Source organism: Halichondria panicea, chromosome 9 (genome assembly GCF_963675165.1).
Source record: "Halichondria panicea chromosome 9, odHalPani1.1, whole genome shotgun sequence".
In the NCBI taxonomy this organism is placed as follows: Eukaryota; Metazoa; Porifera; class Demospongiae; order Suberitida; family Halichondriidae; genus Halichondria; species Halichondria panicea.
This window is the reverse complement of record NC_087385.1, coordinates 6,010,901-6,030,456: the sequence shown is the minus strand read 5'-3', so window position 1 is coordinate 6,030,456 and position 19,556 is coordinate 6,010,901. Positions and strand designations below refer to the sequence as shown.

The 19,556-nt window shown below is 44.1% G+C and overlaps 2 protein-coding genes across 2 annotated transcripts; one reads left to right on the top strand and one right to left on the bottom strand.

The window, feature by feature from the left end:
- Positions 1-86: 86 nt before the first annotated feature.
- Positions 87-11,678, bottom strand: LOC135341658 (E3 ubiquitin-protein ligase TTC3-like). Its single transcript, XM_064538265.1, has 28 exons — positions 11,510-11,678; positions 10,688-10,796; positions 10,296-10,458; positions 9,498-9,585; positions 9,024-9,154; positions 8,804-8,892; positions 8,633-8,715; positions 8,473-8,567; positions 8,322-8,384; positions 7,918-8,105; positions 7,839-7,855; positions 7,514-7,654; positions 7,225-7,320; positions 6,530-6,766; positions 6,225-6,342; positions 5,697-5,896; positions 5,102-5,401; positions 4,654-4,775; positions 4,281-4,436; positions 2,786-3,848; positions 2,515-2,654; positions 2,388-2,456; positions 2,128-2,301; positions 1,906-1,990; positions 1,484-1,720; positions 1,152-1,372; positions 605-1,001; positions 87-344 (listed from the first exon to the last, which is right to left on the bottom strand). The coding sequence occupies exons 1-28, from the start codon at positions 11,567-11,569 to the stop codon at positions 255-257; spliced, it is 4,932 nt and encodes a 1,643-aa protein (XP_064394335.1). The 5' UTR covers positions 11,570-11,678; the 3' UTR covers positions 87-254.
- A 52-nt stretch (positions 11,679-11,730) lies between these two features.
- LOC135341657 (uncharacterized) lies at positions 11,731-19,367 on the top strand. The gene is made up of 20 exons (XM_064538264.1): positions 11,731-11,865; positions 12,021-12,173; positions 12,397-12,903; positions 13,008-13,123; positions 13,179-13,930; positions 14,144-14,739; positions 14,864-15,178; positions 15,303-15,578; positions 15,636-16,049; positions 16,177-16,359; positions 16,515-16,636; positions 16,769-16,985; positions 17,235-17,600; positions 17,656-17,737; positions 17,797-17,884; positions 17,940-18,078; positions 18,194-18,301; positions 18,373-18,424; positions 18,540-18,654; positions 18,875-19,367. The coding sequence occupies exons 1-20, from the start codon at positions 11,775-11,777 to the stop codon at positions 19,103-19,105; spliced, it is 4,923 nt and encodes a 1,640-aa protein (XP_064394334.1). The 5' UTR covers positions 11,731-11,774; the 3' UTR covers positions 19,106-19,367.
- Positions 19,368-19,556: the final 189 nt, after the last annotated feature.

The following is a 19,556-nucleotide window of genomic DNA, read 5'->3' as shown; positions in this document are numbered from 1 at the left end:
ATTCCACTCACCCATTTCCTGTCACAACATTGTTATTGAGCTATTAAAAAGCATGCAATCATAATTGCTTACCCATTGAGATCTAACAACAAGAAATAACAATTATCATTATAAATCATCTTTAACATTAACACAAACGCTGCGTAGTTAATACAGATGAGATGTAGGCAACTAATACAATAGTGAGCTGTTAACAAATCGTGCAAGGTCAAGTTATAAAAACTGTTTTGTTGCAGACATTAGATTAGAGTTATTTAAGTAAGAGTGGGATATTCGTCCGGCAGGAGGGAGTGGTTTCTGCATGTGGGGCATGTGCTCTGTTCGTTGAACCACGACCGAATACACTGCATGGAGAGAGAGGGAGAGAGGTTATAATTAATCGCTCTGTAGCATACAGTGGGTACACAGGGAGAGCATCATACATTACTGTACCAATCTACTGCAGGTACCTATAATTATATCCTAGTTAAAAATCCATCTCATACAACACTCCCTAAAGAAGCATTCTCAGATGCTCGTGCTCGTGTATTACTAGCCTACAATGGGACATTGACTATGCAAGGCTTCCATTACTGTATCACATGTGATCATAGGATTAACTCACATCCGAGTGGAAGCGGTGCCCACAGTTGAGAGTACTCGAGTCCTCCTCATACATGTCCTCGTAGCAGATGATGCACCATCCATCATTATCGTACTCTATATCTGACGTCTTGGGCGGTGGATCGGCAACAGCTACCGGGGGCAGCATCTTCCTAGCCGTTGCTGGATGACCTTTAGACATCTGTCGCCTTTTGCCCTTCCCCGAAACCACACCCCCAGCTGCCAGGAGTTTGCCGGGACCAGGAGAGGTGGGCGTGGTAGCTGAGGAGGTGGGGGTTTTCCCCGCTCGTGTGTCCAGAATGGACATGATCTGACTGGCTATGTTGTCCAAGGACAAGCCGGAGAGTGTGTTACCGTTGTTACGACGTACCTCACGTAGAACCGCCTTGAAATCGCTCCTGAATGACAAAATAACATTCATTTGTACACTGTACATACACAAGTTACACAAGCTTAGAGACTACACAGCCTCCTACACAAGCCTAATAAGGAGAGGGTATGCATAACCTATAATTACAACATAGGCTCACGAGGTGTACCACACTCACTTGCTGCACTGTGGATAAGATGGTGCCAGTTTCTCCACGATCCTGTTGAAGCTGCTCACTTTCCTGGAGCCTCCTAATCCCTCGATATCGGTAGGGAGAGAGGCACCAGGGGAGGAGTCATTGTACAAACTAGACCCCACAGCAGACCCCACAGCAGATCCTACAGCAGACCCCACAGGAGAGGGGAGCACCGCTGACCCACCAACAGAAGCTGGCTGATCCTGCATGGAAAATAGAAGGACTGAAAAAAAATTACGCATAATTTATACAGATCATAATTGACTCAAACAATTTCTTTTAGTTGATAAAAATAAATGTTATGTGCTCCTTACCGCCAATGCTCCAGGTGGATTAGGCCCAGTGGGTGGTACATGTACAGGTGGGCGTGTCATAGGCTGATCAATAGGCACCCCAGGTGGTCGAATCATCATGGGCATGAAGGGGGGTCTGAATGGCATCCTGAACGAGGCCAACGCCTGAGGGAAGGGGACAGCAGGATTGGGAACGGGATCCAACACAGACAGCGGTTTTCCTGCTCTGATGTGCTTCTCCTGATCCTGCACCGCATTCTGTGTGTGTGTGTGTGTGTGTGTGTGTGTGTGTGTGTGTGTGTGTGTGTGTGTGTGTGTGTGTGTGAGGGGGTAGTAGTTGAAGCAAGAGCCATTGGATGAGTGGCTAGGTTTAGGCTTGAGATTGTGTTTGTACCTGATGGTACTATAGAGTAATTATTATAATTATAGTGGAACATACATACCACAAAGCAGTCCAGAGAAGTCCTCAGCTTGCCCTTGTAGTTCTCCCACTCATGGAAATACTCATTGTCCTTTGGTACATTCATACTGCAAGGACAGGAAACGTTACTATGTAATAATTATATGATTATGAATAAAATAGGCTTTAGTAGAAGTCCTCCTTCTCAGAAAACACTGATGATCATTTTCACGGATAACGTATCTGTGTAGACATACACACTTACATTATTCTGTCTACCTCCCTCAAATGGATCTCTGCCGGCCTGAACACAGTGTCTCGCCTCAGTCTGAGCAGCTCCAGCTCAGCATCCACAGCTCGACGGACGGCCAGCTGTTGTGCCTCACTCTGTGCCCTCAAGCGATCCTCCAGCCTACGCTTTTCAGTAGAAACGTACTCACTGAGGGAGGAGTAAGCATAGTCAATGGATTCTAAAAAGCACGGGGCTTAATTTTTAAAACAACAACAACAAATTAGAGAACTTACAGTTCTGCCCTGGTATGTACGAGGCTGCTCTCAGATTGCTTCTCCTTCTTTCCTGCCTCCTTCTTCATCCTACAACAATGGACGACAGAGATACACACAATGGCCAGTGTGCAATCAATTGTCTCACTTTTCGATTTTGTCGGACAAGGACTTGATCTCAGTCTTGAGTGAACGTGACTGCTCAGAGTGATCTTTCTTCTCTGCCCCAACTCTCTCTCTCTCCTCAGACACTTTCTTCTCTAGATCATTGATCTTAGATTGGTATTCCTGTACAGGGATTCTTGTCAGTCACATGACAATCACATGGACACAGCACAGTACTCAAAATAAAGAAATGACACAATTCATATTTACAGTATAGGTACAACCTGTTACTGTCACATGACCTATATACCTACCTCCTTAGCTTCGGCCTTAGATTGTTTCTGCACTCTGTCCAGCTCCCTCTTGTGATCACGCTGCATCTTGAACCTCTGGTCTTCACTCCCCTCCAGTTTAATCTGAAGATCAGTCTTCTCCTTCAAAACATTCTCAAAGCGATCTTTGAAATTCTCCACAGGGGCAATCTGATCGGTCATTACCCACTTGTCCGTCACCAGGGGCCGAACATCCACCCCAACACTCACTAGATTGACTGGTAAAACAGGTTTTTGCTCCCCCCACGATTCTTTTCGTCCTCCCCCAGTAACCAACTCAGACTTGACCTTCTCCACTTGGCGGTCCCATTCCGACATCAGCTTCTCCTCGGACGAGCCTGTCTTGATTCCATTCACTCTCTTTGACGTGGAATGTTTGGTGGCGATGATCGAAGGCTGTTTTGTCAATCCAAACGTCTCTTTGCACTCCTTGTCTTCGCGCTGCTCAATTTTATTCTTCTTTTCTTTGCTCTTCTTTCCATTTACAGATTTGGATGGAGGGTGGTCTGATTTCCCGCTGTCACCAGTGGAGCTCCTTGTGCTAGAGGCGGAGCCGGGTCGTGACCTGGTCTTAGTGGGCAGAACTGGACTCAAAACTCGCGGAGAGATGAGCGGAGAATTAGAAGAAGAATTTCCACCACTAGACAGTTCCTCGCCGTAAATTTTCGTTTTATCCGTTTTATCCATCACCTCGAACTTGGAGAGTTCACCTTCTGTGGAGGATTGCGAACGACTGTTTTTTTCGATTTTTTTGGACAATGTTATCTTTTTGATATTCTTTCCAGTATCGCTATCCGGGCTCAATCCACTACTTGAACTACTTGCGACAGAATCAATCGATGCAGCAATGACACACGAGTCTTCAATCAAGCAAATAAGTTCTCCATGGGATTTAAACTGGGAGGACATGAGTAAAAAGTTCTCGAGCCCCCCTGCTTTGTCAATAAGTCCTTTCTTGTCTTCGGGGAGCAAATTAAGAGCGTCGATGAGTTTTTTATCATTTGGAAGCAGTCCACCGTGACTCTTGAACACTTCACGAAACCAACTGAAGGAAAATGAGGAAGAAACAAATGAGGAGAAAACAACACATAATGTAATCATCCTGTGTGTGTGTGTGTGTCTCTAGGCTGCTACAGCTGCTCAGGGATTAATGAATATACTAGAAAGAGAGCACTACAAGCTGTAACCATGTGATAAATGAATGTGTAAGATTGGCCAAGAGTCAATGACAATAATAATTCATCAATGTCGAGACTAGAGGTACGATGGGATGAGGAGGGAGGGACTACATTGTGTAAATATTTGGGTTGTTCAGATATTTTGAGTATTTTCAATGTCACTTACAGTGACTCAACCAAACTGTGAAACCATCACTACAACCAAATAGCATCTAAATAACTTCAACTAATCACCAAAGTCACCATTACCCAACAAAAGGTATAACAGTAGGCTACATGTAACATGAGAGATTACGTACGAATATATATATTCGTTTTCATTTTTGTCAGCTGCCTGTGGGGGAGGGGGGCGTGGCACTAGTCCCAACACCTCAGAGGTCTCAAACTGCTCTATGGCTTCCCTCAGGTGCTTCGGCGGTTGAAACGGATACTCTTCGTCTGGCACCCACTTGGGACTGTATGTGTGGTGTGTGTGTGTGTGTGTGTGTTAGGTGAGTGTGTGGAAGTGTGGGTGGGAGCTGAGACATTTAGGAACAAATGTTTTGGGTTGTTCAGATATTTTAAGGATTTTTTCAACGTCACCATAGCAACTCAACCAAACTGTGAAACCATCACTACAACCAAATAGCATCTCAAAATTGCATTGAAGTGTTACACAGCAAAATATCGTACACTTTATTCTGAGCCTCCTCCTCTGGACTGATGTCACTCCGCACCTGGTACTCGAACCCCAGCTGCTCCACCCCCAGTGTTTTCTTCTCTTTCTTCTTTTTAGCCTTCATTCTACCAGAGTCCTGCATGAGATAGCCAGCCAACCAACTATACAAAGTTATACTAAAAAATTTTTAACAATAATAAGCTGAGTCAACCAAACCAATGATTCTAAGCAGAGTGTTGCAATTGTACTAACAAAGCTTACTATTGACACACGACGTGAGCTAGCAGCCACACACTAGAGCACTCACCCAGAGTAGGTCCGACAGGCGCGGTGCAGCTCAAGCAAATTAGCCTCTGATTACATCAGGCAAAAAAACATACGACGTGGGTGGATAATTATTGCTCAATCAAAAACTAATTGCTAGAGCTGCACCACGCCTGTCGTACCTCCTCTGGCACCCACCTTGCTGTCCACGTCTATTGTCTGCCGTCGGTTGATAATCTCCACAGTGTCCTCCAGTTTCCTGGCATCCTCCTCAACGGGTGAGGGGCTGCCTTTAGCGTCGTCTTTCAAACTTCCTTCTGATGAGACACTTTCAGTGGCCACCTTCTTAATGACCTCCTCTATACCAGCATCGCTAGCATCGTCAGAGGGAAGTTTTTTCCTCGAGACTTTCGATTTGCTGGCCTTCCTTGTCTTTTTCTTTGTTACATGATTAGCTAACTGACCAGAAGGCGGGGCCTTATTGGCAGGTGGCTCAAACTGAAAGGAAAATCAATGATTAACTAACTGTACACAATAAGTTGAGTTATGAAAGGAAGTGTGTACAAGCTTCAATATTCAATCAGTTTCAGATGATATATACTTATCACTGTAACCTAACCTGGTATGGCCATTTATACAACACCAGGAGTACATGTAGTTGCTCCATGTACTCCTGGTACAGTACATACACACAGCAGGTCTCACATGACCACCAAGACTACAACAGATAGGAAATAAATAGCTACCAGGAGTACAAATACATTATGAGTAGCTGTCTTTCATGCTCTCTTACCTTGATCTTGCATTTTCCCTTAAGGTTGAACACAGAGACAGAGTCCACCTCCCCCGCGCAGTCGGGAGTGGGACAGGAAGTGAGGAGGAAGTCACGATCAGAGTTGACAACACTCTCGTTCTTAAAGCGTCTCCAGCAGGTTGGGTGGTAGGCTATGGAGCAGCTCTGAGAGCAAGTCAGGAACACATGACCTTTGTACTCTGGGGGGGGGATAAATATCACACATAATACTAATAATGCATTAGTGTACGTAGCATCTTCACTGTCAGAAAACCACAAAAATAATCATTGAAATTGGACGACCAGAACGAGTACACATCTACAAAGTATGTCACGGATCATTAAAATAATTCCTGGGAGATATTTCATGTTCAGCTTGTAGACACAGTAACGGACAAGCACTGCTACACATTGTCATGGTGAGGAATTCACATGTTAGCTGGCAATAACAAAGAGCTCCCAGCCATATCCATGCCTCAACCCACACACTTGATCTGTTACCGCCCACACACCAGCATCAGCTCTCACCTTCGCTGACTATTTTGATGTTAGACGATTTGTGATGTTGCGTGCAGTTGCCATAGCGACAGACAGCATCCGGCACACATGCTGGCTCACAGCTCTGTTGGATCTTTTGCAAGTTGGCCTGTCACAGAGAAAACAAAACAAAGTATGACTAGAAAGATCAAAAGCAATGAAAGCAACAATGGAACACATGTTTTCATTATAAGCTTCACGTACTCTCACTAACAATGTACACACTATTAAACCCTGTAGGCATATAGTACAACAGTGGAGTACAAGGCCAATATTATAGGGCCATGCATCCTTACTTCAATATTCTGCAGTAGAGCCTCGGACATGATCTTACTGGTACCGGGCCACGTGAAGTTGGGTGGGAGTTTAACGAGTGGCAGCTGTTCCAGTCCATTTCTAGCAGTGAGAAGAGCGCGAGAGTGTCTGTGCAGGAGGACCAGGGCTCGGGCCGCACCCCAGTGAGCGGGGACAAAGTGCATGGTGCGATATTCCTCCAGGATAAATTGGAACTGTTTGAGAGCCAGCTCAGCAGACTAGAGGGGGCGGGGGAATGTGTATAATTATGTGTAAGGGCACTCATGCTTCCATGCAGTCTCAATACTGACCATATGCATTTATGAACAATGCAACAATGTGTTCAAACTGACACTATTGTTCAGAGTTATTCACTTGGTGTAAGCTATTGTCTGGTTACACTACACCCTCGCCATGCAGCCACGCATGAATGACAATGAACAAACTAAATCACACAGCGTGACTTCTGTGGTTAGAGATAGTGTCCTCGTGACTCTAGCTATCCCATCTTGTGGCTCTCAAATATGCCATTTAAAGACAAAAGGGGCCAGCCACTTCTTGAGGGCAAATTAATGGAGACATAGTCTATATAGGAGGGAGTTCCATATTTATAATTATACTGATGGTGTGTAAGTCTATTGCTAGAGTGGAGATATTAACTGCTTACCATGAAACATTTTGAGCTAGATGTACTTACTTTGTGGGAGCCATTCTCCAGGAGAGAGAGACCGTACGCAAAGTGTACAGAGATGGAGAATTTCTTTCCTTCGAGTAATGACAGACAGTTCTTCCACTGCAAGGACATTATAACAAAATAAAAGTACAAATACCAAAACAGCAACTGTTACAGTATCATCAGCTGGTCGGTTGTTCAGAGAAGAGTATGTTTTTTTTCAATGTCAACTTGACTCATGCAAACTGTGAAACCATCACTACAACAGCAGCGGCTATGTACATACACTAATGCATGTAATACTGAAACACACCCCTTTATCCTTTTTTAGTAGAGATTGGGCCTCTTCAAAGTAGAAGACAGCTTCTTTGATGTTCCCTTTGAGAAACGATTCTGAAGCCTGCTTACAAACTCTTTTCAGCATTTCATACGACACTTTATTTTCCTGCGTGACCTGTAAAAATTGAGTCACATGTGCGTACCGTATATATAGGGTGTGTGTGTGTGTTACGATATAAGGGCTGTGGTGTACATGCAAAGGGGGAGGAGAGTGGGTATAAGAAAAAGGGGCGGAAATGTGCCTAATGGGGTGGATTATTGTAAGAGGATTCATCAATCGCTAATATATGGATGCTTACCTCGACTTTTTCAGGAACTGAGCAGGAAAAAAAACACAAGTAGTGAAGTAAAGACACAAAGAACACTATCAGAACTTACAGATATCGATGGCCTTCTTGAGAAGATCTCTGTCTTTGGGGCTGGAGAATTTCTTGTGGTATTGGTTGCTCACACGCTGCATGAGCTCTCGCTCCCCGCACGCCTTGAGGGCAACAATGTAGCGAATGTAGCCCTTGGGAAAGTTGGGGTCGAGAACCATTGCACGGAGACCATCAGACAGAGATGACCTGTAGCGTGAACACAATCTCTTTTCAATTGGTTATTTGTTGTCCCCATTTGAGCTACAATACTTACACCTATTCAGCCACAGTTTAATACCTAAGATTTGTTGTGTATGCTAACACATGTACAGTATCTCTCTTAAGACTGTGTGCTACCACAAACATTCCTAGCATTCAGACAAGAGTCCTTAATGAACTCTTGGTTCAGAGTACAGCTCTCACTTGTAATCCTTCAGTTCCATGTATGCTAGGGCACGGTTGGTGTACAGCTTGATTTTGTAAGGGCTGCAGTGGGTCATAGTGCACAGTGTATGAGAGATGCTACAGTTAGGATACCCAGCACAGCATTCTAGTAATCTTCTTGGATACTCACCAGCACACTATTGCGGTGGAGTATTCTTCTATCGCCTCTCGATGCTTGTTAGCATTGACCATATCATCACCACTCTTTTTCAACGGTTCTCCGACCTGTCCAAAATTACAGGCAATGCTTGTAATTAGATAGGTATGTAGTACTTGATCAGTACAACTACCTCTTCATCAGACAGAACTTTATCTTGAAACTCTCTGTGGAAGTCATGGTTGTCCTTCACATACCTAAACACGTGATCAGCAGCTGTGTGTGTGTGTGTGTGTGTGTGTGTGTGTGTGTACATGTGTGTATGGGTGTGTGGTATGTGTGTGGTATGTGGAGGGGGGCTTACTTTGGTTAATGACATACAGGCAGCCCAATTCAACAGGGAATTGATCCATCGGAGTGCCTGGCTTTGACTTAAATTTAAAGTCGCTGATCCTAGAATGAGAAAGAGACAGTCAATAAATGAGCACTCACAGCTAGCACACTCTAACATATACGTATACACACCTGCTCTCACTCCACCCACTCCCACTCCACTACCCACACCCCAACTCCACTCCACTCACATAAGCGTGAACCAACTGCACCCTCTGGCTGCTCTGACGGCACGTTTAAGCGATCCTTCCTTCTTCTCCTTCTGAACATCACTAGCTAGTTTGAGGAGCACAGCTAGTGACTCTGGTGATCTCCTGTCCACCTGCACCATGGGTGAGAATACAACATCTAGTTGTCAATGATCTCACCTACATACACACAGGCCCACATACACACACCATCCCACATACACACAAGCCCACACACACACACAGGCCCACATACACACACACACACCATCCCACATACACACAAGCCCACACACACACACACAGGCCCACATACACACAAAAGCCCACACACACACACACCATCCCACATACACACACAGGCCCACATACACAAAGCATTGACATAAAGGAAATGACATGCAAACAGATTACTGAACACAGAGAAGCTGTGAAATCCCAGAGTATACTAGTTGCCAACACTATGTGGCTACTCACCATTGTATTCCTACAGTAGAGGAGGGCAGAGTCGAGCAGGTCCACAGAGGAACGTTCCATTTCACTGAGACAGCCTGTATTGTAGTTACTGCAGGAAGTATAGCAGTGACTGCAGGAACCATCACTAGCTAACTGTCAAGAGATTGCTAACTGTTCGGTCACCAAACATACACCAACTAGCACATTTCAAACATAATAATTGTGCTTGGTGGATATGGTAGTACCAAGGAACAAGCTGCTACAGTATAAGTGCTACTTAGTAGATGTAACTTTATTTTCGAAATTGATAAACCATCTCATATAAAAGGGTGTAGACATTATATACCCAACACCATATCAAATATATCGACTGTGGAAACTGTAGCTATACCCTCAGGCCTACGTCACTACTGAGCCAATATAGAGAATAGCTTGCAGACCTTAGCTTACTTAGCTACAAATTAGAGCAGATTTCACTAATTAATATACTCCACAGATATGCTAACTATGGTCACAGAAACAAAGCATGGAGTTTTCCCTAAGCCTAGTGAAGTGCCCCCTGGTGTTTCCCTAATTAGCCTCTGGCCTACTGGGGTGCCCCCAGGTGTTTCCCTTAGCTAAAGACAATCCGCAATCTGATAACAAAACAATGAGCTAGATTAAAATAACAACACCTTACATACAAAAGTAGCAAACTGTCAGAATCCGAATGTATCTCCAGGTTCAAATCTTTGATCAATAATAATTGTCAAAGATGGTATTAACAGATACCAGACAAGATGAGCAGAGATAAGATATCAATGATCTTGTTCTACTCACGTGTCAGACATGAGAAGACCCGCCTCTTGACACCACTTGAGCCAGATATCCTCTTGGTGGGCGTGTCCGTACAGGAAGGGAGAGAGCAGGTAGACAGTGATGACATTGAGCTGTCTGTCTATGGATGTCTTGTCCTGCTCCAACCAACGCTTGGCTATTTTGTCTACAGGTGAGTGGAGGAAAACCACAACTGAATAGCCACAATCATGGAAGCATACTAGTTCTCAGGGTCGCGATTTGCAGGGTATCATGGAAGTTAAAAATAAAGCATAAAACATCAATACAATTGGCAGTGTGGTATAAAAGTGACTGTGGTAATAATGACTTAATCAACACTGTAATGTTAATTGTATATCCCACAGGCTTATGCAGATACTGAGCAAGTGCCTCACAGTGTTCTCCTTTGGGGTCCACCCACTTGGGTGAGGTTGGCACGGCAGCAGCAGTGGCAGCAGGGTTATCCTCGTCCGCACTGTCTACCTCATCCTCGTCTGTCACATACTGTAGACGTGGTGGTGAAAGGGTTAACGAGAGAATGGAATGTATCGTGAGTGTAGCACAATTAATTAAATTAAGTAAATGCATTACCAGTAAAAGCCTCAACTAAAATGCCAAATAAAGAAATGTTGATAGACTGTTAACAATTTTTGCTTTTAAAGGCAATAAAGCTTTAGCAAACGATGTATTGTGTGTAACAATACAAATTGTTGAGCCATGCTGCAGTGATTTGACAACTGCATTCATAAAGCCTCTAACAAATGCTAGGGTGATGATTAAGATATTAGGGGCTGCACACACTGTTAGACCTCCCACTGACGCAAGTGTATTCATTCCTTTGTTAATCATCGCACGAGTCACAGAGAACGATGAGCAAACAACCCCACCCTTTGCAGACAGGTAATATAAACATGGCACCGCAATATTAACTTCAACATTTGACCATACATACGACACTGTACAACTACCTACACAACAATGCATGCGTATGCGTACATCATTCTGGATCATTCTGGATAATTTTTGGACAACAAAATTAATTGGATTTTAGATTGTTCGTATTATTTCAACTTTTTGTGTTTTTATAGATTTACAAAATTAGTACAGACAGCATGTGTGAATACTTAGCATCATGTAGGTACTAACTGAGACGCACACAGGGAAGCTTCATAATTAATTATTAATGTAGATGTATAAAAGTATTAAAGTCAACTCACCTCCGAACTAGAGACACTCTCTAACTCAGGCATGTCATCATCACTGCAGTCACTGGACATCGTACTTCTTTATAGTTAACAGAGCAGCTTTTGTTTATCACAGAGGACAACCCTGAGTCCCTGGGTACGGTATAGCGAATCTTGCGAAAGCGTGTTTTAATGAATAATGGGCGGAATTCACGTGAGTAAGGTAGACCTGGTAGTGGGCGTACGAAAGAATGTGCACTTGACATGAGCTGCATACTAGCTAGAGCAGGCTGCAAAAATGGATCTGCGGCTGGTGCTCCTTATGATTGTTATTCTGCTAGAGTCTCCACAAGGGAGCAGCTCTCAATCACCCTCAGGGCCAATGCAAGGTGAGACCAGCCCCTCCCCCCCTTTCACTAGTGCTGTTTTAGTTTGTGATGTCATAATGTCATGTTAATGAGTTATGCTGAGCTCTCTGGCTTCCAGGTAATAACAGGAATTAGGGTAGTAATTTAATATGCCTCTTGTGTTCTGGTTACTGCAGACATCAGAAGCAACCACACTTGTGACTTCGAGTCTCTGAGCAGCTGTGGATGGACTATCAGTGAGAGTGATGCTCAGGGGACCAGTGGGATATCCACGCCGCAGTTACGGCCTACATTGAGTCCATCTGTGGATGCATCAGGAAACCAAAGTGGTAAAGCAATTCATGCAAGAATGTAATCCAGGCAAAAAATTAACGTATTTGGAGCCCATCATGCCTCCTCCTTGAGAGCTGGGAGGTACACAGTTGAATACTGTTGCTTTTCAATGATTCTACTCTACAAGCCTTGATTTAATTGTATTCATGGTCTCCTACCTGTCGTTTAGTCTACATAATTATGTGAGCTAACGGTTGCACCCCACTCTCCCTCTCACAGGTCAATACTTCTATTTTTCATCAAGTACCCTCTCAGAATCAAAAAGAATCCTCCATTTTCCCTCATACATTCTAATTTGTGGCATATCTTTCTCACACTATGTCAGTGGTCCTCTCGACGTTGGCCTGCTCTTTGAGAACTATGTCTATCGTTCACTGTACATGACCCAGGCACCCAATGATACTACTAATGCTGTTTGGACGAGAGAAACACTTAGCTTCAACACATCCGAACCATTTGAGGGGTCTCTCTACTTTGAAGTGTCTCCGTATGATTTTGGAGAAGCACCGATGGAGCCGGGTGGCTACGATCTTTTTCTTGGGCTGGATGATATCTCCCTCACTTTTTGTCTACCTTGTGACTATGATGCTCTAGACAATCCGGGCGGTCTTGGTCTGATGGGAGCAAATGATATAACTGTACGTTTGCGTGTCACTTCAAAGGAAATTTACAATGGGTCGTCTTCAGTATGTCCCAATCAGCCATTGCAATACAACATTGAATCAGGTTAGCGTAAATATTCATAGGGTACCATTGACACACACCCACACACCAACCCACCCACCCACCCACACACACACACACACACACACACACACACACACACACAGTCGAGCCCCCACAGGTGGCTAGCGTATTCTCTCTGGATGCAATGACAGGAGTACTGTTAATTCAAGCCCAAGGACCTGGCCTCGAGCCCAGTGGTGTACAGAATGGAAGACTGGAAGTAAGCAGCAAAATAGAGCTTTATTAAATTTCATATTTTCCCTTCTTTCTCATAGATAAGTATCCACATCCCTGGCTCCAACTATAGCAACATTTCCCCTGCTGTTCACCACTCCATGATGATCTCCTTCTCCCAGCCTCCCACCATCACACACACAGCTCCACCCACCCTCTCTGTGCAAGTCGGAATCATCTTCTCTTATCAATTCACTGTTTCTTCAGCTCTCGGGCAGACATTGAATTTCGGTGAACTAACAACTGATCCTCAAGGCTTGGTGGACAATGTGAGCATTGCTATTGCTGGTACAGAAGCTACCGTGTCTGGAATGATATCTTTGAGCAGAGATCTTCCTATAATACTCGAGAATAATACAAGTCCTTCGATATCTATTCCGATAATAGACACATATGGTGGTGTCCTTGTTGCAAGTACACAACTAGTGATTGAACAGAGTGCTCCACTTTTCAATCAGGATTATTACGAATTTAGTACCGTGGAGGGTAGCACTGGCGTTAGGTTGGGTCCCATTCCAATCGCAGATCCAAATGGGAACTCTATCAACCTTCCAGTAATCGTTGAAGATGTTGAATCGAAACTTTTTAGAGTCATCTTCGGACAGGCTGCAGGAATATTTACGAATGTGCTTCTTTTGGCAGATTTGACATTGGATTATGAGCGGTTTCAAGAGTTTAACTTCCACATAACGGTTCAAGACGCAGATAACAGCTCTCTCTCCTCCCAAGCTACTGTGAAAGTCATTGTTATCCCTGTGAATGAGTTCTCTCCAGTATTTCAGACAACAGCAGAGTAAGTGTGCTATATAAACAGTTACAATACTATGCTAAGCAAGCTGAGCAACCTAAGCAAGCTGAGCCTCCTTCATAGGCCTCTAATGAGAGGAAGTGCGGCTTGGGATCGAGGCTAAAGCAAGCTGCTTAGCATTGAATATTTGATCTACTAGTAGTTGTTTTGCAGTACTCCGCTATGGATTATGGTACTAACAAATTTGCATTCCTGCAGCTATTCCCTGGATATCAGTGATGTTGAGCCTCGAGGTCACTTTGTAGCTGAATTCCTTGCGCAAGATCATGACAATGGCATTGATGGTGACATCACATACTCCATCACTGCTGGAAATGATGAGGGATTCTTTGAGATAGCCGTACCTTCTTTTGGAGATGTGACTGTGGCACGATCACCCATTCTTCCTCATACTTACACTCTGACCATCACGGCTACCGATGGTGGCAGTCCATCTCTCTCAACAGATGCAGCACTCACTATAAGAGTAGTGGCTACTCACACTATTGACTGCACAGAGCCTCAGTTTGGACCTCCCATCATCACCTCAGACCCACTGTCTTCGAGGGTAATGGAAGTTTCAGTTGCTACAGAAATCTCGCTGTCTTGTGAATATTTTGCCAACCCGATAGCGAGGGTATACAAATGGGTGCACATCGATGAGCGCACTATTCTGGAGTCGAGTGATCATTATACTGTGAATCAACATTCGCTGGTTGTGCATAATCTGACTATAGAAGATGCTGGTGTGTATGACTGTAATGTCACCAACCAGTGTGGGAATCGTACACTTGGCTACTTAGTGAATATCATTGGTGAGTGAAAATCTCTATCATACAATAAAATATTCAATTTCTGATGATCTTCTTTCAGCTCAAACTTAACCGACTTAACCACTTGACATTTTTTCGATAATGATATAATTTATTATAATTGCAGATTATCCGGACCCTCCTCTGAACCTAGAAGTTATTTCTGGCCCCGACATGACCTCTGCCACGATCATCTGGGACTCTCCCTCAACGAGTTCCCATCCCAACCCATATGTTCTTAAACCTCTTGACAGCTTTGAGGTGTGGGTACGCCATGCAGATGAGGAAGACTACCAGACGCTTTCCTCAGTTGATTCAAACGTACTCAGAGTGAATGTGACCGGACTCCACCCTGGGACCTTCTACTGGATGGTGGTAGCCTCCATTAACACAGCTGGCTCTAGTCTCTCGAATGCCATCAACATCACTACACTGTCATCTGGTATGTACGTGCAAGGTGGCATTTTCTCTCAGCATTCAGTTTGCGATCATCAATTTGATGTGTATATTTCATGCAGCATTACGTTCAAATAATTTATCAGATCACTCTCAATGTTTCATTTCAGTTCCCAAGCTTCACTATCTTCGAGCCACTGAGCAGTCCAACCAGTCCATCCTCATTGAATGGGACCTACAGTACAGCGGAGGGTCTTCCATTGTGTCCTTTGAGATTCACGTAATCTTGCAAGAGCATCGAGTCAAGAGAGCAACTCCTGACCTCATCTACCACGTTAGTGTGACCTCTAGTCAACTCGTAACTAGGAGCTTGCAAAGTGGACATAGCTATATTGTTATGGCAACACTGTACAACAGTCTAGGCTCAAGCGATGAATATGCAAACGGTAAGCGTCCATTAATTCCTTACAGTGATTTTGATATTACTTTTAATCTCCATGCAGTATATATCGGACCTAAAGATAACCTGTTTTGTGATTTTGAAACCCCTGATTGCTTCTGGCAACTTAACGCTGGTGTCATAGCAACAGCTGAAAGTACCCCTGTGACTTTCGTAAACGAAGACTCAGCTGGGAATTCATTTGGTCATTTTGTTTTGGCTGAGTTAAGTGCTGGCGAGGAGACCGTTGGCATCTCGTATACCAAAGCATGGTATGTGTGTGGATACTCATTCTCTTATCAACTAAGCGATGATGCCGTACTGAGTCTGCGTAGTACGTCTGGAAATGTGGTATGGTCTAGCTCCATGGCCACCAGTGGGTGGGTCGGTGTGAGGAGCAATGGTGAACAGTTTGTCACTAGTAGTCAAGAGGAAGAATTGCAATTTGTACTGCAAGGAACTGGTGCTGCCACTGTTGGTAAGTAGGGTTAGCTTCTGTAGTTAGTATAAACCTCCAATGTATTTACACTGTCCTGTAAGTATGTACTTGCTGAACATTTTTTTGACAAATTTTGTTTATGTTTGAATTCTTACTTACTCTGCAGCTATAGATAATGTAGAGCTCCAGTTTTGTCTACCTTGCGACTTTCCTCAACTCCAAAATATTGGACTCAATTTGACGTATCCCTCTGATGTTGATTTGTTCCTGAGGACTGAGCAAGTGCTATCACTGTCTGCAGATCTACTGGATTGTTCATCTGCTCTCTTGGAATTCTCATTGATAAGAGGTTAGACATACAGAAGATATACTCCTGCTGTTACTAAGTGACCTCATTTGTTCATTGTGAATTTAGTGCCAAAACTGTACACTCCCTACCTATCGTAATGTCATTAGGTAATCGGTTTATGTATTTACAGTGATACGATTGCTTTGGCCGTGCAGTTATTCCCAGTGAGTTGGAGCCCAGCTTCAGTGTGTCACCAGAGTCTGCCCACGCTGCATCCATCTTCATCAGTGCTATCCCCTCTGATAGAGTGCTACCTCACACTCCTGGATACATAGAGGTGGGGGGGGGGGGGGAAGGGGCTGTTACCATGCATACACTCCATTGTAGATAATGTATGTGAGCATATCTATTGTATTTATTATCATAATTATCAGACTCTTGCAGAATTTACGGAGTTCTTTTTTTGCAGATCTCAGCTTCTGTAGTTAACTCTGACTATCACCCTGACAACAGTCGTATTGAGACAACAGTGCTCATAGAGTTCATCCTCTTGTCGGCCAGTGAAAACTGCTCGTTGCCTCGGGGCTGTGACTTTGAGGGGGAGTGTGGAGAGTGGAATGTGGGGAGTGGTGTACGACAGCTGACCGGAGCAGAGGCACCTGTACCAGCACTGGCTTCTAATCAAGGTATCTACTACATTTAGTTGAACAGGGTATGTAACTTTACACATGCATGTGCGTGCATGTCAGTACCTACAGTTAAATAGATGTCCTGTTATTACAGTATTAATGTTATGCGTACGCACAGTTCCACCTATGTACTTATGTCTAGCAAGAGGTTCAATCATGACATGGTTGATTAGTTGCATCAATCAAATACTATAGTATGTATATATGCATCCCATTACTTACTTACACGCACACACACACACACAGGCAACTTCCTCTATGGTGATTACACATCCACCACTCTCCCCTCGAGCACGGTCACCTCGTCTCGTATCGGAGACACCTACTGTGCCATCTCCTTTTCCTACTCTGCATCATCCTCGTTAGAGCTGGCGGTATCTGTGGGAGGCATTGGTCAGGTTTGGACCAGTCTACTAGCGACAGCTGCTAACTCAGTGGACTGGAGCTACGAGGTGGTCTCCATCGATCTGAACTCTGTTAGCTTGTCAAGTGAGAGAGAGTTGACATTCTCTGTTGGACAGTCTGGTGAGGGGGAGATGGACGCTTCACTCCCTGTGTATGTGGCATTGGACAACATTACAGTGCATCCGTGCATCGACTGCAACACTCCAGGTAATTGAGATCATCGAGATTTGCATTTGTGTTTGACTACTCGTGTTTCGTTTAGAGTGTGTTTTCACCACCTGCACACCTGGACGATACTTTGCGTTGGGAGAGGAGAGTTGTGTCACCTGCCCCCAAGGCTACTAGTAAGATTCGAGTGTGTGTGTGTGTGTCTTATATTACACTGTGGTTACTGACTAATTAGCTGTCCTGATTGGAGGAACTTCCCCATTCCTTGCCCTCCTGGGACGTTCAGCGATGTGGAGAATGCAGCATCATCGAGTGTGTGTGTGGTAAGTGTTAAAAAAGTGCACGTATATCCTCAACCTAGAATTTGTGTTTTCATAGACCTGCCCTAGCGACCGCTACTCTCTGACTCCTGGCTCTACCTCATGTGAGGCATGTCCGCCTGGTTACAGCTGTTTGGACTCCGCCCACTTACCTGTGGCCAACGATCAATGCTCAACAGCAATTACACCAACAACAGGTGAAACAACTGTGGCTTACTTGATTTGTGTCTGGATAAATTTTTTATAGCCATAATTACAATTTTTATGTTTTATTTTCTGGGGCAAAAAAAAATTATTAGTTGTCCCCTGTAGCTCCAATGCTGACAGTGATTGTTGGGGCAGGTGCTGGGGGCGTGGCACTGTTACTGTGTCTGTTGCTCTCCTGTGTGGTAGCTTGCTGGTGCTACAAGTCCAGGAAAGGTCAGTGCATACATGGTGCCGTTCATATATAGTATGATGTGTGTGTGTGTGTTCACGTTTTGTGTGTCCAGGAAACAACAAGAGAAAGAAAAATGCAAGAGTTCGACTACTTGGAGAGGATATGTAAGTGAAAAAGCAGCTGTAAGGCGTTTTATGTGATTTACCTTTTTTTTAACAGACTACGTAGCTTCTCATGACACATAATCACACTGTTAATAATTGTTATGTCGACCTCTAGGATGAGTATTGGCAGTGCTGGGTCCTCCCTGGGCAGGAGCAGTATGGCCACCATGAGCACATTCGATAGTCATGGTCGACGTTGGAAGAAGGGAAGAGATGTCTCTACACTCATGGTGAGTGTGTGCATGCTCAGTCATTACATAATTATGACCATAGGACAACATTACACTCCTCTATAATAATGGATAGCTTTTGTCTCTATAAGGTGTCTTTATGCTGTACCCTCTTGTCTATATTTGTGCACACAATTATTTCCCATGCAATCTGTCTCTTCTACTATCTATGCTTCCACCCACACACACGGGCCCACACACGCCCACACCATACACACAGTCTTTCTTAAGTGATGATGATGATGGAGGTGGTGGTGAGGCATCTTGGGACGACACAGAGCAACTGACCAAACCCCCGGGAAATGGTCATGTGATATCAGGGGGGGATGATCGCCCGACAGTGTTCAAGAACAGCGCTTTGGAGGGAGGGAATGAACTACAACTAGCTGATTATGACAACCATGATGGAGACCAGGGCAATAGATCAGCAGCAAACACGTCACACTTCTAGTCTATAATACAATATCATAGCGCTTTAATTGATATCATTATTGTGCTAATTGCCCTTCACAGTGAAAATATTATACATGTATGTACACATGTTCAGATAAGTAAATATTTACACCTAGAAGGTGTGTTTCTATTTGCACAAACGTAAAAAAATATACTCATAATAATCGGCTAATGTTCAGTGCCGTTGTTCACTTCATGCATAATCTGAGATACTAGTTCAGAATGTGAGCGGTTCTCTTCACTCGTTTCTTTCAGACAGTCCATAAACAAATCGAACGCTTGCCGTCCCTTACTGGGCAGCTTCATCAAGATAAACATGTTCTTGTCTCTGGTTGTCATGGTGGGTAGATTGATTCGTTCCACTTCGTCTGTAGTGAGCAGCTGTTTGGCAAATAACGATGTCTTCATGTGGTCAGGGTTCATATCTCGAGTCAGCTCTACTGTGAACT

What these genes read in the sequence shown, in the direction of transcription:
- LOC135341658 (XM_064538265.1), bottom strand. Translation starts at nt 11,569, where the DNA reads ATGTCCAGTGACTGCAGTGATGATGACATGCCTGAGTTAGAGAGTGTC. An exon ending in CTCTACTGCAGAATATTGAA is followed by an intron (nt 6,343 to 6,529) that starts GTAAGGATGCAT and finishes TCTCTGTGACAG; the next exon opens with GCCAACTTGCAAAAGATCCA. An exon ending in GGCACCGCTTCCACTCGGAT is followed by an intron (nt 345 to 604) that starts GTGAGTTAATCC and finishes CTCTCCATGCAG; the next exon opens with TGTATTCGGTCGTGGTTCAA.
- LOC135341657 (XM_064538264.1), top strand. Translation starts at nt 11,775, where the DNA reads ATGGATCTGCGGCTGGTGCTCCTTATGATTGTTATTCTGCTAGAGTCT. An exon ending in ACCTGCCCCCAAGGCTACTA is followed by an intron (nt 17,738 to 17,796) that starts GTAAGATTCGAG and finishes CTGACTAATTAG; the next exon opens with CTGTCCTGATTGGAGGAACT. An exon ending in CATCATCGAGTGTGTGTGTG is followed by an intron (nt 17,885 to 17,939) that starts GTAAGTGTTAAA and finishes GTGTTTTCATAG; the next exon opens with ACCTGCCCTAGCGACCGCTA.